Source organism: Mesocricetus auratus, unplaced genomic scaffold (assembly GCF_017639785.1).
Source record: "Mesocricetus auratus isolate SY011 unplaced genomic scaffold, BCM_Maur_2.0 Super-Scaffold_100021, whole genome shotgun sequence".
Classification (NCBI taxonomy): domain Eukaryota; kingdom Metazoa; phylum Chordata; class Mammalia; order Rodentia; family Cricetidae; genus Mesocricetus; species Mesocricetus auratus.
This window is the reverse complement of record NW_024429202.1, coordinates 3,093,045-3,109,376: the sequence shown is the minus strand read 5'-3', so window position 1 is coordinate 3,109,376 and position 16,332 is coordinate 3,093,045. Positions and strand designations below refer to the sequence as shown.

Below are 16,332 nucleotides of genomic sequence, written 5' to 3'. Positions count from 1 at the left end.
TGAGGTTGATCTTCAATACCTGTGTAAAAAAATTACATATGGTTCATACATATGTAAGATCATCCCAGGGGACACAGAGATAGCAGGGTACCAGAGGTGTGTCTGGCAGTCAGTAGAGCCCGTTAGCTCCAGGTTCAGTGAAAGTTCCTGTCTTGAAAAATACATTAGAAATCAACTGAGGTAGACACCTAAGTCAGCTTCTGCTCTACACATAAAACACACACGCAGAAATGGGATATACACACAGCAAAAAATAATTAAAAGGAATTGCACCCACACCAACCTTAGTTTCCTTTTCAGTTATCTCTAAATAATACAATTTAGCAATTCTTTACATAAAACATATATTAGTTATTATAAGTAGCACAGAGATTTCATGAAGTAAATGGGAAAATTTATTGTAGGCCATGTGCAAGTATTGCAATTCAGATATGCACATCCATGGATTTTGAAATACTCATGATGTCTTAAGTATCATTCCTCTAAGGAATCCTTTTAGAGGCCCATCATACTTCATTGGATATGTATTTTGAATGAATGAGCTACCAGCTAACATATTTATATATTGAATAGGTGAGCCACAATATTAAAAAAGGAGTATTATTATCATATCTCAAATCAATAAATAAAGGTATATTTTACAGAATGAAAATTTAGAGTCCTCTAAACGGCATGAAGATAGTGTTTTTAAAAAATATTATTGTATGTGTGTAAGTGTTTTGGCTGCAGGTCTGTGCATCAAGTGTGTGCTTGGTAACCATGGAGGCATAAAAGGAGCTAGAGTTATGAACTGTTGTGAAGTGCTATGGTAACTGTGGGAACTGAACCCAGGTCCTCTGGGAGAGCAGCCTGTGCTGAGCCTTCTCTCCAGCTCCTAAAAGAATCTTCTAGAAGTTTAGTGTTTACTTGTTAAAAATATAGCATTTCTGAAATACCTGGGAGAATTTTTTTTTTAGATTTATTCTAAGGGGGATGGTAAATATCTTTGATCCTAACAGTTGGGAGGCAGAGGCAGGATCTCTGTGAGTTTAAGGCCAGCCTGGTCGATAGAGTGAGTTCTAGGACAGCCAGGGCTGTTACATAGAGAAATCCTGTCTCAGAAAAAACCAACAAAATAATTTGTTTTAATTTTATGTGTCTGAGTTGAGTAGTCATTCACCCTTACATGTATGTCTGCTCATCATGTGAAGTGTCCACAGAAGCCAGAAACGGGCAGCAGATCTCATGGAACTGTAGTCATAAACAGTCGTTGGCATCCATGTGGATGCTAGGAACTGCTCTTAACTACTGAGACATCTCACCAGCCCAGAAAAATTCTTATTTCTGCTCTCAATTTTAGTCTAGTAAAACTTGATTAATAATTACAAGTAGATTAAGGACAGAGCCCAATAACAGAATGTTCAAAGGCCTGGCTTCAACAGGAAAAAGAAAATAAAGACAAAAATCAGATAAACAAAAGCAGATGGAAATGGCAAGTATACACACAACTTTAAAAGAGAAATAATCATGATTTGACTTGACAAAAACAAAGGAAAAATGTATTCTTCTTAGTATGTGTACTTTGATGTGCCCACCCCATATCCATGCTTAGTTAGAACTATTACCCCTGCATGGTCTTTAGTATTAGTAGTCTCTGTACTCAAAACCCATGCCTGTGAACATAAAGGTAACAAAGTTTTCTTCAGCCTGTAGGCTCACAAAATTGAACCTGCTCTTTTATCTGCCTGTGCTCATTTAGCCCACCAAGCAGTCTTTATTAAAGCTGCAACATCAGGCAGTCAAAGTTCATTAATACCATTTATATAATCTCTGCAATTTCAATTAACTCAGCAAGACATTCTACTACATGATAACAGTCTCATTAATTCAATAAAATCCCATAACTATTAACAATATGGTCGATGTTAAACGGGGTGTCACCTAGTACAAAATAATAGCTTTAACAGCTTGTGATGAAACTGAAGGCTTTTTCCCCTTAAATTTGATACGGCTAAATATTCAATCCTTCTACAGCAAAGTATTATTTCTCTGTTAGAATTTAACATGTAGAGGGGTAATTAAGTCTTTTAAAGTGAAACCCAGGTATGTTAATACTTTTATATTCAGTAATTGATAGGTTTGTTTTAACTCATCAAGAAATATTATTTTCCATACTCCTATCTAGTCTTTCCTCTAAATACATTGGCCTACATACATCAAATGTTGGAGTATGATGCTACATTATTTTCTCTGTGCACAACTTGTTTCCATTATTAAAGACTTGTTTGATTTAGTTTTGTCTTTTTCTAAACAGAACTTAAGAAAGAAACAGAAGAAGACACTAGAAGATGGAAAGACCCCTCCCCCCATTATCATGAACTGATGGAATTTATATTATAAAAATGACCATTCTAACAAAAGTAAAAATCATAAAATTCACACAGCAGCATAAACACTCCTATAACCAAAGTAATCCTGAGCAAAAGGAATGTGAGAAAAATTATTGTCTTAAATGTCAAGCCACACTTGAAAGTATAGTACATACTATCACAGCAAATGAAAACAGTGCGATAAAGCACAAAAATAGACCTGGAGATCGACAAATCAAAACAGAAGAACCAAACAGCAGTGCTGTGACCTGGGCCTCTTCAGCCCAATGCTCATCTTTGAGACACTAAATGTGAAAGAACTATGGCAAGCTTTAATATATAAGATACATATTCCAGACAATTACTGAGATTACACATTCATTTAGGAAGAAGGAATATTTGTATTTAAAATTTCCCACTGAAAAACATACTATTATTTTTCTATTTGTTTATCACTTTAGTATCAAATATATCTGCAGAAATTTGAATGAAATGCATATTTTCAATTTAAATTCTGAATGGCTACTGATGAGATGTAACTAGTAAGAACACATGTGATGGATCTCGGTGTGGCTCCATTCCAGAGTCAAGCCTACCTTGTGAGAGTTCTTAATACAACTGTAACCTGGCTGTCCCATATTAAAACCTTGTAAAGTTTCCTTCTGGTTGAATATCACCTTTTCCACAGTTATTTTCTGTTTCATTAAACTACAACTAGATGTAACTTTTGATTGTTTTTAATTTAGTTTGAAATCTTATATATACTTAGAAAACAAAAATACTTAAGTATATGCATGTATATAGTGCAATATAATAAACTTAAATAAGAAATTTGTATGTATTTATATATTAAATGATTTATATTTTAAAATATTAAAATGATCTAGTCATCTTTGGTAATGAAATGAGTCAAAACTCAGAGCACAAGAATCTAGCTAAGAATCTTTAAAACTTAAAAAATTGCAGAACCTTTCTCAAATTCACTGTGGGTACACTTCAGAGGGACATTCTGATTACTTTCATCATGATGTCACATATTAATAATTGCTGTACTTAGAAACGATATTTATGCCAGGCCATGGTGGTGTATGCCTTTAATCCCAGCACTTGGGAGGCAGTGGCAGGTGGATCTCTGTGAGTTCAAGGCCAGCCTGGTCTACAGAGTGAGTTCCAGGACAGTCTCCAAAGCTACAAAGAGAAACCCTGTCTCAAAAAACAACAACAAAAATGAACAAGGAAGGAAGGAAGGAAGGAAGGAAGGAAGGAAGGATATTTACACACAATTCTGAAAAGTTTGATATATGAACTCCAAAAGTGTACAGGGAAGATCAGACAGCACACAGAAGACAGACAGCCTGTCTCACAATGAGGAACGAGCGCTTCAGAATGCGTGCCCTTTGCTCTCTCCATCTGGCGAGCAGTGCTACCTTACATTGTGATAGCACTTTGGACAGAACAAAGGTTGCATATTGTCCTGCCATTGTTGAAGTGTACTGATATTCTCAGTCAATGGGTGTCACCTGTAAGATATTTTCATTACCTGTTTATAAAGCAACTGCTCATTTTCTCTAGCATAACAGAACAGAACATCTGTAAGAATTTTTCTCACATTTTCTTGTTGGAAAAACTGCATTTCAGGAAATCTGAAAAAAAGAAAAAAATAAACATATGTTGAATCTAACTAGGAGTCCCAGAAATAGTCCCAGACTCTCATCTCTAAAAGGTTTAAAGTTCTGTAGAGTGTCTCACCTCAGCTCTGATCAACTATGATAGGATTAAAACTGAGCAACAAAGGGAAAGAAAACCATTAAATTCCTCAGGCACAGGACACCTTTCAACAGAAAATATTTCATTTCTTATATACTTAAATAATTTCATGTAGGAATTACAGTGATTTTAGAAATAAAGGACAGTCAACGTATTTGAGGTTGAGAAGTTACTTTGCTTTTAGCCTGTTTGTAGGGGGTACTCTGTTTCTTTGAGAAAAACAGTCTGGTCTCACTAACTAACCAAAGCAAGTGTAGAAAAGGTTTACTGCCTGTCCAGTTTCGTGGGTACTATAATTACAGGTATATGCACCATGTCCAATCACCCCATTTGATATTTTGAAAATTATAATGTCATTTCATAAGTATAATTTTTCTAAAATAATCATTGTCACTATTTTTCTTGGTATCACATTGTCACTATTTTTCTTGGTATCAGGATTTTAACTGGATATTACAGTTCTATTAGTTTCATCTGATTAAAATGTAGAATTAAATGGAACACAAGTAAGTAAGCCTTAACTAAATGTCTCTGCATAAAATACTGCACAAAGGGCTTTGATAAACTGTGGCATAGAAAAGGTGGATGGATAATCTGCCTGAGAGGAGTCAAGAAGTTATCGGGGATGTGACAATGTACAACTGAAAGAAACCAATGAACAAACAGCAACACACATGCAACGTGATGTCATCTACAAGCGTCAACTGGGCTCGGTCAACAATTTTTGAAGAAGAACATGGAACATTAGTGTGAAAGGCAACTAAGCCAGACAGAAGGATAAGAAGGCAAAGGAGGCGGCCAGTGGCTCACGCAGAGTGACTGGAAACGAGAAGAGGACGGGAATAGTGGCAGAGGGGAGCACGGCTTTGGTGCAGGAGAAAAGGTGGGGCAACTTTAGAAGAAAGGTACAGTTGAGTTTATACCCGAGTAACACAATACAGCAAATCCACACTTCTTATAGGGCAGTGGTAAAGACTAAAGGCAGGACTAACCCTGAAAGAAGGGGATATCAGGAAGGAGGTGATATTGTATGAAAAGAAATGAAAAACTCACAAATCTAAGTAGAAAAGCCCGTGTTTTAATTCATATTGCTGAATTTCTAGCTGGAGCAAGGATGGCTTAGCACAGGAGATGTTGTTCGTTTATCTTCTTAATAAGAGGAGAGCATGGCTATCACTACTGCCTAGGACATGGAGGCACAGGCTATCACTACTGCCTAGGACATGGAGGCACAGCCTATCACTACTGCCTAGGACATGGAGGCACAGCCTATCACTACTGCCTAGGACATGGAGGCACAGCCTATCACTACTGCCTAGGACATGGAGGCACAGCCTATCACTACTGCCTAGGACATGGAGGCACAGGCTATCACTACTGCCTAGGACATGGAGGCACAGCCTATCACTACTACCTAGGGCACGGAGGCACAGGCTATCACTACTGCCTAGGACATGGAGGCACAGGCTATCACTACTGCCTAGGACATGGAGGCAGAAGGCATAATTGAAAATGGCTAGTACTCTTTAGTAGAGTCTTTTAAAGACCAGTAACATCTGAGTACTCCATTTTGCTAAAGTTTACTGCTTTCTTTTGGAGACCTTGGCGGTGCTGTGTTTCATACTCATCTAGTGTTGGCTAACTGTGAGGGTCAGCAGTTCCTCTAGTCCAGTTGAGCTATGTTAAGCATCAGGGAGGAGTAATTTTTCAGATCCTATTTCTTATATAGTTGAGGCAATGTCTTCTGAGTATGTATGGCTTAATCTTAAACTTTCCTTTGATGTGCAGGTGTGCCTAGACTCAGGTTTCTGTGTTCTACCTTAGCAGCAAGGGAAATTCTCTGGGGGCTGGGAAACAACCTAAGAATAAGAGGAAGGTGAATCATATCTGTGCATGAAACTGACAACCATCCAGATGCGTATCTCCCCTTCTGACCTGCAGGCAGCAATTAGGAAAAAGGGTCCACATACAATTAACACGTAAACTGCTATTCTTAGAGATGCATCCATTAAGGGGTGAATAAAACAATACTTTCTAGTCAGGAAATCTCTGTGCCTGTCCCTCATGATGTGACTTAAGCTTATTTCAGTTGTTAAAGTAGGTGCAGGAAAAATCTGAATGAGCTGGTTCAACAATTTTGTACTACTTTTTTTTGTCTATTATTTGGAAATGTTCTATGCATACTGACAAAAATAAGTACAGTTTGGGTGTTGCAATACAATGATCATGGAAAAACAGTGAAAACTGTTATACTCACTTTGACTCATATGTCTATGAATTATGTATATAAAAGTGTTTGCCATCTAAATATAAAAAATTAAATTACACTGTATACAATTAATGGTTTCATTTAAAGGCATACTAGTCACTTGGGAGATTAAAAGTGAGAGAGCCACAAGAGCTAAAGTTCAGAAAGACAATTAAATATCAACCAACTGAAAATGTGTTAGGCAGCAGCATGGAGACTTCTGCTCTCCAGTGCTCAAATACCCATTCATGAAATTTCATGTTACCCTGTATATTTTATTTTTTAACAAGTATAACTTTCTTTTTAAAATTCTGTTGAAACCATAGCATTGAGTAACTGAGGAAGAAAGACGCAGGAGTATCTGAAAAAGAAACGCAAGTATGCACTCTTTCAGAAGAAGAAGAAGAACTGATCGTCACGTAAGGAACCTGGAGAAATCAGTACTGGCCTGCATTCCTGGTCAGACAGCAGAGCAGCAGCACTGAGCCCTTCGTCCCTATGGTTAAAAGGAAGCCTGAGGAATGCACTTCCAGGAAAAGGGTTGTGATCTGAGATTCACAGAAAGAAGAACCAAGTTCAGAATGTTGATCTACAAGAAATACTTGCTGTACAATCAATATGCAAGCTGAGAGACATTTTTATATGGAAATAGATATAAGAGAGGCAGCACAGAGAGAAGCTCTTACAGGAAAGGCCATTATCACCTGCTGCGGTAAGCTCTAAGCTTTAGGACAGCCTCTAGCTCTTCGGTCCTCCTAAGAGTGCCAGACACCCATGGGATGGATAAAGTAGTTTCAAAATCAGTGTGGTTCAGCTACGCTTAGAAAGGCAAATCTGGTTTTGAATAAAACACATACAACGCTGACCAAATCAAACAAAATTTAAAAGATGAATAATAAGCTATAACTTCATGAAAGAACAGAAAAGCAACAGTACCTTCAGAAAAAAATGTGATAATGAAAAACAATACTATTTAGACTGTAAAAGTTCCTGATTGACAGACAGTGGTGGCACATGCCTTTCGTCCCAGCACTCAGGAGGCAGAGACTGGTGGATCTCTGAGTTCAAGGCCAGCCTGGTCTACAGAGCCAATTCCAGGATAGGCCGGGACAGAGAAATCCTATCTCAACCCATTCTCCAAAAGTCTTCCTGACTGAGACAAAAAAAAACAAAAATGAAACAAAAGACCAAGTAGGAAAACAGGAGGGAAGAAAACCCACAATAATAAATAGGAGTAGAGACAAATTTATTTTTTATTTATTTACTTATTTTGGTTTTTGAGACAGGGTTTCTCTGTGGCTTTGGAGGCTGTCCTGGCACTCACTCTGTAGACCAGACTGGCCTCGAACTCACAGAGATCTGCCCGCCTCTCCTCCCAAGTCCTGGGTTTAAAAATGTGCACCTCCACTGCTCGGCAACAAGTTTAATTATTATATTAATGAAACACTGAAATCCAAGTAAAGTCACTTTTATACTTGGCCAGAAAATTAAAATAGGATTGGAAAACAATTTTATAATATTATTCAAAGAAACCTATATGATTAATGCAATCATCATAAGAAACCTTCATGTCATTTATGACAGGTACAAGAAATCATGCATACAAACCCAGGAGGGCAGCAGACTGCCACAGGCCTGCCTTTGGTAGGTGTCACTAAGGTCAACAGGCATATGGTAGAAAAATGCGAGAGAAGTGGTTTGTCCACAGTGGAGAGAAACAGAATTACAGATGAAAAGGTGGTGATGAACAGGCTAATATGGGTGGCCTAAAATGCCACCTGGGGCCAAGTGCTGTCCAGGCATAGGCTGTGACTGAAGGCCATGTCTGGGTCTGTGTTGATGTCTGTGATCCTTGTTACTATGGGGGCCATGGGAAAGTTGGTCCTGATGGTCTGGGCACAGGAGAACTTGTCTCATTCCTCACTGGCTGCCACAGTGGGAGAGCTGGCCATGACTAACTTTGGCTCTGGGAAAACTTCCCTCCCCCACACACCAGCTGCTGCCACGGGAGAGAAGGCCCTGCACACAGGAGAGCTGGATTCACCCCTCACCATGAACATGGGAGACATGGCCCTGATCCTCACCTGAGGGGGGCAGTCCTGGTAGAGCCCCTGACTGAAAAACTCAGCTACCACCCAGGCCAACATTCAGGGCTTTGAGTTGGCCCATGCTAATATTTACCCCATCTATGACCTAATAGAGCATGTGAAGTGACTGATCCTGTAGAACCATGGCCACAGGATCTCCATGATCAGGGCAACCGCAGGGTAGCTAAGTGAAGTTTTGGTGAGGGTCCAGTATTGGTGATGTATCAGAATTCTGGAACAGACCAATAACTAACTGCAATGGACATCATAAGTGTGACTGCTTGGGGAAAGGGTACACCATGTGCCACACGGCCTTCCCAAGGCCACCATGGCAAATGAATATATGATGGAGAGGAAGGAAAGATGGAGAAGTGAAATGTTTATCTTTTCTTTCCTTTCTTAAAACATTTTCTTTTGTGGGAGCTACAAGAGTGAATGAGGATATGAAAAGACTGGGAAATGAGTGGGATTGGAGTATATAATGTGAAATTCCCAAAGAATCAATAAAAAATGTGAAATAAAATTATAAAGAAATCATATTTAGCCACAAAATAACCAAAATAGACAAGAAAACCATGAGCAAACACTACATTTATCACACTAGATGATTTCAAACTATACTACAAAGCAACAATAATTAAATCAGGATAGTATTGGCATAAAGGCAGACACATCAACCAACAGAGGGAGAGCAATGTTCTTTTGGTTTTTGAAAATGACATAAAGAATATACAAAGCAAAAAGACACAGTCTTTTGATTAGTGGTAGTGGCACACACCTTTAATCCCAGAACTCTGGAGGCAGAAGCAGGCAGATCTCTGTAAGCGTGAGTTCAGCCTGGTCTTCACAGTGAGTTCCAGGGCAGCCAGGGTCTTACACAGAAAACCTGTCTCAAAGAACAAAAAGCAAAACAAAACCCAAACAAACAAAAAACAAAAAAGGAAGAAAGAAGAGCTGTCACTTACTAAAGAGTGTTGAGAACATTGGATATCTGTAGATAAATATTAAAACTGGGCCCTGATAAAATAACAAGGCAAAAACAAAACCTTCTAAAAATGTTTTTCGATGACTAAGTTTTAACATAAAACTGACACAACTAGAAGAAAATATAGGAGAAAGCCTATACTGGCCTGGGCAATGGTTGTGGTTACATTTGACTATTAAAGATTAAGGCTTGCATCAACATTTCTCTAAAGAAGACACCGTGGCTAACAGGCATGAAGCACTCTACACTTCTAAGAAATTAGAGATCTACAAATCAATGAAATATCACTTCCCATCTGACAGAATGGACAGCCTCAAAGAGACAAAAGAATGAAGTATTAGTGATAATGTGCAAACGGAATCCCAGACTATTGTTGGTGAAGATGTAAATTAATACTGCCATTAAAGAAGATGGTATGAAGAATCCTCAAATATAAAATAAAATCAGAATATCCACTTCTTCACACTGGCTGTAAGATTTGACACATAAAAGATATGTCCATACTCCTAAATCCAGTGTAGCACATAAAATATATACCACGTGAGCACCTCAAATGGATAGAAGGTTGAGATGAATGTATGTGCATATACAATGGAAGATCTTTCAGCATGAAGACAGAAAGAAATTCTACTAGTTTTAAGAATATGGATGGAAATGGAAAACATGCTAAGGTAAATAAGCTATAGACAGAAAGATGAAATCTACATGTTTTCACTTATATGTGCAACCTAAAATAATGGAACTCAAAGGTTATGGGCTGGAAATGAAGTTCAGTGGTACACCTGTATAGTACTCAGCTTTCAAAAAATGCCATTTTTGAAAACTCTATGTGTGTTTGTAGTTATGTGCATGTGAGTGCAAGTGCCCACAGAGGCCAAAGGCATGGGATTCCCTGGAGCTGCAGTTATAGGCAGTTGCAAGAAACTGATATGGGTGCTGGGAATTAAACTCATGTCCTCAAGAAGAGCAGCTAGTGGTCTTACTTCTAAGCCATCACTCCAGTACCCATTACTCAAATGCCTAACCTGCATACAATCACACAAATGAATGTGGCTCATCAAAAAAAAAAAAACTGGCAAAAGTAAAAGGTTTCTGAACATATGATTATCAAAAGTAAATTCAAAATAAACACAACAATGAGTTCAAAGTGTTTCTGGCAATACTTGGCATTGCATCAGAAGTACTCACTATAGACAGATATCTAGATTATCTTAAGTCAATAGGTTTCATAGAACAAAGATACAAAAAATATTTCCCAAGAAAGAAAAGGGTTAAGAAATGAGTAAAACGATGAAGGGCTTTGTCCCCGAATCATAGTACATAATTAGGTAATTAGAAGTATTAAAACAGACAATGCATTGGGCCCAGATGAATTAGTGAAGATGTAAGTATTCAATAAGATGCCTCAGGGGTAAAAATAAAGCCCCTGGTAAGGGTTTATAGTCATGAAGCAGGACAAAGAAGCACAGAAGGCTTGAAGGAAAAATAACTGGTGTTATACCCATATTTCAAAACCAGAAAATCAAATTTAAGCACTCATCCAAACCTGAAAATGAGCTGATGAAAACTCCCTAGTTTACCATTAACCACCCAAACAACTCTAATACCTTACCGGGGTTTACTGTTTATGAACAACAGTCTAGCACAGAATGGAAACACACATTAGAAGACAGGTCTGAGGAAGACTGAAGAAGAGCATTAGGATGAGCCAAGAACGCTCTTCAGGAGGATGTTGGTGAAGGACTGAAGGGTATGAAAGAGACGGTAAAGACAACCCAGGAGCAGCTGCCAGTAAGGGCTTCCGTGACAATATGGAAAAAATTATAGGAATAAAGGAGGAGAAGGGTTCACTACTATGCAAGACAGATATCCTGACACACTGGAGCCTCTGGTCCCACAGAGACAGTAAACTTGCTAATAAGCTGGGTGCCATGTCTGAGGAGAATCCAGCTACTGCACCGAAGGAGTCATGTCCTAGCTCCCCTTACCTAGGGTAGAATGAACAAAGAAAAAGCAAAAGGAAGATCTGGGAAGCATGCTTGTGCAAGAAGCTGTTGACTCTAAAATCTTCAGTTCTCAGCCTCTCCAATCAGCAATCGACGGTAACGTTATGGCACTGTTTCTTGGCGAAATAAAATCTAGGTCACAGACGGAAAAGATTGAAGATGAAACCAGAAGCTTGACTGAGAAACCCTTTTGTAAGAGCTAAAATAAAACTAGAAAAAAATCTTCAATCATGGGGGAAAAAAGACAAAAAGGCTCTTGAAAAGGGTTAAGAAGAATGCCCCACCCCCAGCCCTAGTGCTTCCGCAGGGAGAATACGAGCCAAGCCGTACCTAACAGCCTCTCACAGCAGTTATTTGGTCTGAAATGTCAAAAATTCATAGTTGAGAAACACTGAACTGGAAATACAGATTTTAATTGTCACCACTTTCTAAATAAGCTGCAATGTGCAGATTCATTTATGTTCTGTCCAATTTGTTTCACATGTGCTTTGTGCACTGGATGTACTCAATAAATGTTTCTTAAACTGAAGATTTCAAGGAATTAAGTAGATGGCTAACCACACATACATGTCCACCATGGAGACTCCAAAGATAACTAAGAATTTGGGAGATTAGAAAAAATTGGAGCACAACTGTAAATCTGTACATAATTTCAGATGATTATTCACGATAAAATGTGGGTATATAAAAGAAGTAGTCTTTATTAGAATGTTCAACTTCTACAACAGCTGTGGGTCATAGTGATTTATCAAAAAGTACTTTGTAGCAGGAAATCTCTTTGGTCTTAATAATAAAAACATGGAGTAAGTTATTGGGGAGTAGGTGGACTTAAAAGATCAGGGAAGCAGAGCAGCAGTACAAATGGCCGCCCTACCAAAGGCAATCTGCAGATCCAACTCATCTCCATCAAAATCCCCTTCTACCAAAGCAATCTGCAGATCCAATGCATCTCCATCAAAATCCCATCCTACCAAAGGCAATCTGCAGATCCAACGCATCTCCATCAAAATCCCATCCTACCAAAGGCAATCTGCAGATCCAATGTATCTCCATCAAAATCCCATCCTACCAAAGCAATCTGCAGACCCAATGCAATCTCCATCAAAATCCCATCCTACCAAAGGCAATCCGCAGATCCAACTCGTCTCCATCAAAATCCCATTCTACCAAAGCAATCTGCAGATCCAACGCATCTCCATCAAAATCCTGTCCTACCAAAGGCAATCTGCAGATCCAATGCATCTCCATCAAAATCCCAACACTTCTTCACAGACCTGGGAAGATCAATTCTCAGCTTCATACAGAAGCACAAAAAACAAAACAAAACAAAACAAAAAAACCCAGGATAGTTAAAATCATCCTGAAATGTGAAAGAACAGCTGAAGGTATCACATTCTTTACTTCAAGCTGTACAACAGAGCTATGGTAATAAAAACATGTACTGGCAAAAAACAGAAATGTTAATCACTGGAATCAAACCGAAGACCCAAACATAAGTACACAACCATGAACATCTTATTTCTCTTATAAAGACGCCAGACAGAAATACACACTGGAATAAAGACAGCATCTTCAACATAAAGTGCTGGTCACACTGGATGTATGAATGCAAAAGAATTCAAGCAGACCCATATTTATCATCATGTGTAAAACCTATCTCCCAATGGACCAAAGACCTCAACATAAAACCAGATACACTGAACTGAAAAGAAAGTGGAGAATAGTTTTGAACTCATTAGGACAGAAAACAACAACAACTTTATGAACAGAACACCTTTAGCACAGGCACTAAAATCAACAATTAGGAAGTGGAACCTCATGGATCTGGAAAGGTTCCGCATGACAAAGAACAAGGTCATTCGAATACAGCTGTAGTCCATAATGGAAGAAAGTCTTTACCAATTATACATCTAATAGAGGGCTGACAATTTACAAATAACTCAAAAAACAGGGTATCAAGAAAATAACCTAGCTTAAAAAATGGGGGTACAAATTGACATAAACAGAGAATTCTTCAAAGAGGAAACTCAAATGGCTAAGAAACACTTTTAAAAATGTTTGACATCCCTAACTAACAGGAGAACACAAAACAAAACTACTTTGATAGTCTATCTTCATCTGTCAGGATGGTTAAGATCAAATTGACAGCTCATGCTGGAAAGGATGTGGAGTAAGGGAGAACACTCCTCCATTGCTGGTGGGTGTGCAAACTTGTACAGCCACTATGGAAATCAGTATGGCAGTTCCTCAGGAAGATGGGAATCAGTCCCCCTCAAGACCCAGCTATACCACCATAATGCATATACCCAAAGGATGCTTCATCTTCCCACAGAGACACTTGCTCAACAATGTTCATTGCTGCTCTATTCACAATAGCCAGAAATTGGAAATAACCTAGATGCTCCTCAGCAGAATAATAGATTATTAAAATGTGATATATTTACACAATGAAGTCTTACTTAGGCATAAAAAAATTAAATCGTGAAATTGGCAGGTAAATGGATACAAATGGAAAAAGAAAAACCCATCTTGAGTGAGGTCCAAAAAGACAAATGTAGTATGTATTCACTTTTATGCAGAAATTTGCTGTTGGGTCAATGATAACCAAGTTATAACCTGTAGAGCCTCAAAGGTAGGTACAGAGGAAGGGGTTAGGGTAGGCAGACAACCCTCCTTAGGATAGGGAAATAAGACAGGTAGTTATTGATGCATGGTAGCATCATATGGAATAGGAGGATCAAGTGGGGAAGGGGACAGGAGGCAGGGGCAGGGAGAGACAGTTGAAATTAAGAGCCATTTGAGGGGTACTCTGAAAACAATACAATAGAAACTCTGTAAGGTATGCACACAGATGATTTGATCTAAATGAAATATTGCCAAATAGTAAGGACACATAGTCCCAAATGATGCTTCCAATACTGAGACTGGGTTATATCCAATTGAGTTGTTGGCCAAAGGGGTCCCATGGGAATCCCACAAACACTCCAGGCTGTTGCCAAGACAGGGAGGCTACTGTCCACAAAATGATAGCATGGTCACATTGGTGGAGACAACACCTGCAAAACTCACTGAACATGGATAAATCTAGCTGGTACCTACTTAGAGCCTTCACCCCTACATGATGGTATCTTTGGTACAGGAGGGTACCCTGTAAGCTACCAAAAGAGAAGTGTAAACGCCAAGCCAAACACACGCTCTGTGATTGACAATGGTGTCCTGCTGAAAAAAAAATAATAAGGCAATTGTGGCACGCTTGTGGAGGTGACCAGCTAGTCTCGGGTTTGACAGAGGGCACTCCATGAGAACGATCTCATACCCCAAACTGCCCTGAGACTAGCCTAAGGACCTACAATGAAACCATTTACTACTGCTTAAAAAAAAGCAATAAAATGAATCTCAATGACATTCTACTATATTCATAGATCCATGCCTTGCTCTGCCATCATCAAAGAAGCTTCTTCCTGCAGCAGACGGGAGAAACACAGAGACCTCAGGCAGACAGCTGGTAGAGAGTGAGAGACCTTGGAACATGGAGACCTAAATGGGATGTCCCAATCAAATCCTTTCCCTCAGGGATCAGGGAACCCTTCTGAAGAGGAAGTGGAAATACAGTAAGACCTAGAGGGGAAGCAGACACCAAGAAAAAAATAAGTTACCATGATCAAATCTCACATGCACTCCTAGAGACTGAGGCAGCATGCACGGGTCTGAACTAGATCCTTTGCATATAAACTATGGCATCCAGTTTAGTGTTTTTATGGGATTCTTGGGTATGCAAACAAGTGGGTCTCTGTTTCTTGTGCCTTCTCCTGGGCTCTATTCTTCTGTTAGTTTTGTTCAATTCCAATGTGTTAGTTTGTATTTTATTTAATTATTATCTCTTAAAAGCCTGTTGTTTTCTAATGAAAGACAAGAAGGATGGATCGGGGTGGGAGGAGTGGTAGGGAGAGCCTGGTAAGAGAAGAGGGCGGGGAAACTGTAATCATGATATATTATTTGGGGGGGAATCATCGATTTTCAATAAGAGGAACAAAAACAACAGCAGTATGGAAAAACACTTATTTCTAAGTTATGTATGCAACAACAATAATAATTTTAGTTTTTACCTTAAATGTGAAATGAGGACTGTGGGCCATTGGACAGAGGAACTGTTTTTTCTATCCCTGAAAATCTGTTTTCTCCCCATCTTTAATATTTAAAAAACACACACACAGGTTGCTGACAACTCGTGGAGAGCGGCTTGTGTTGTAGTTTTCACTTTCTCGGCTGTGAACAAGTGCATATGTGAGGGCTGGTTGTGAATGCACAAGCGTGTACTTTGTCTGCATTAAATAAAATCACAACCCGAAGCACATCTCTTCATTCATGTGTGCCTGCAGTCCACCTCAAGGAGACGGAAAATATAAATACAAGCTGCTATTTTGGTGTGATCACATGAATATGGCAGCTTGTATTTTTTTCCCCTGTAACATTTTAACACTGGGCAGATTGTCTGCATTAACACACACCAAAATCAATTCTGCTTTGAAATTGCTTGTAAAATCCCCCTTTCCCTAGAGTAATTTGTTTTTAATTTAAATAAAAAGTAGATTCTAAGGAAACTGTGTAAAATAGTCCAACAGTTAGGACATTTTGGGAGTATTTCTGCAGAAGAGGGAGCGAAGGCAAAGGTACACTTCACATTTAAATGAATAATAATTAAATCAGTTCTGCAAAATTGTTCAGATAGCACTAATATATCAGTGTTTTCCAACAATGGTCTGCTGGCTATCAGTATACCACAATGTAATAGAGAATTAGCTGACCAAAACTTACTAAGTCTTATAAATTTCTAAAGGGAAAAAAAAAACAATGCAGATATTCAGCATCTGCCAGTTACACATCCAATATG

At 38.7% G+C, this 16,332-nt stretch overlaps 1 protein-coding gene across 8 annotated transcripts in view; it reads right to left on the bottom strand.

Moving 5' to 3' along the window:
- Positions 1 to 16,332, bottom strand: part of Tbc1d5 (TBC1 domain family member 5) — a 424,656-nt gene that overhangs the window by 178,139 nt on the left and 230,185 nt on the right. For all 8 annotated transcript variants that reach the window (XM_040729178.1, XM_040729183.1, XM_040729179.1 and 5 more), the window contains one exon: positions 3,889 to 3,991. In XM_040729178.1, the coding sequence (XP_040585112.1) occupies positions 3,889 to 3,991 (103 nt within the window). The remainder of the gene's footprint in view (positions 1 to 3,888; positions 3,992 to 16,332) is intronic.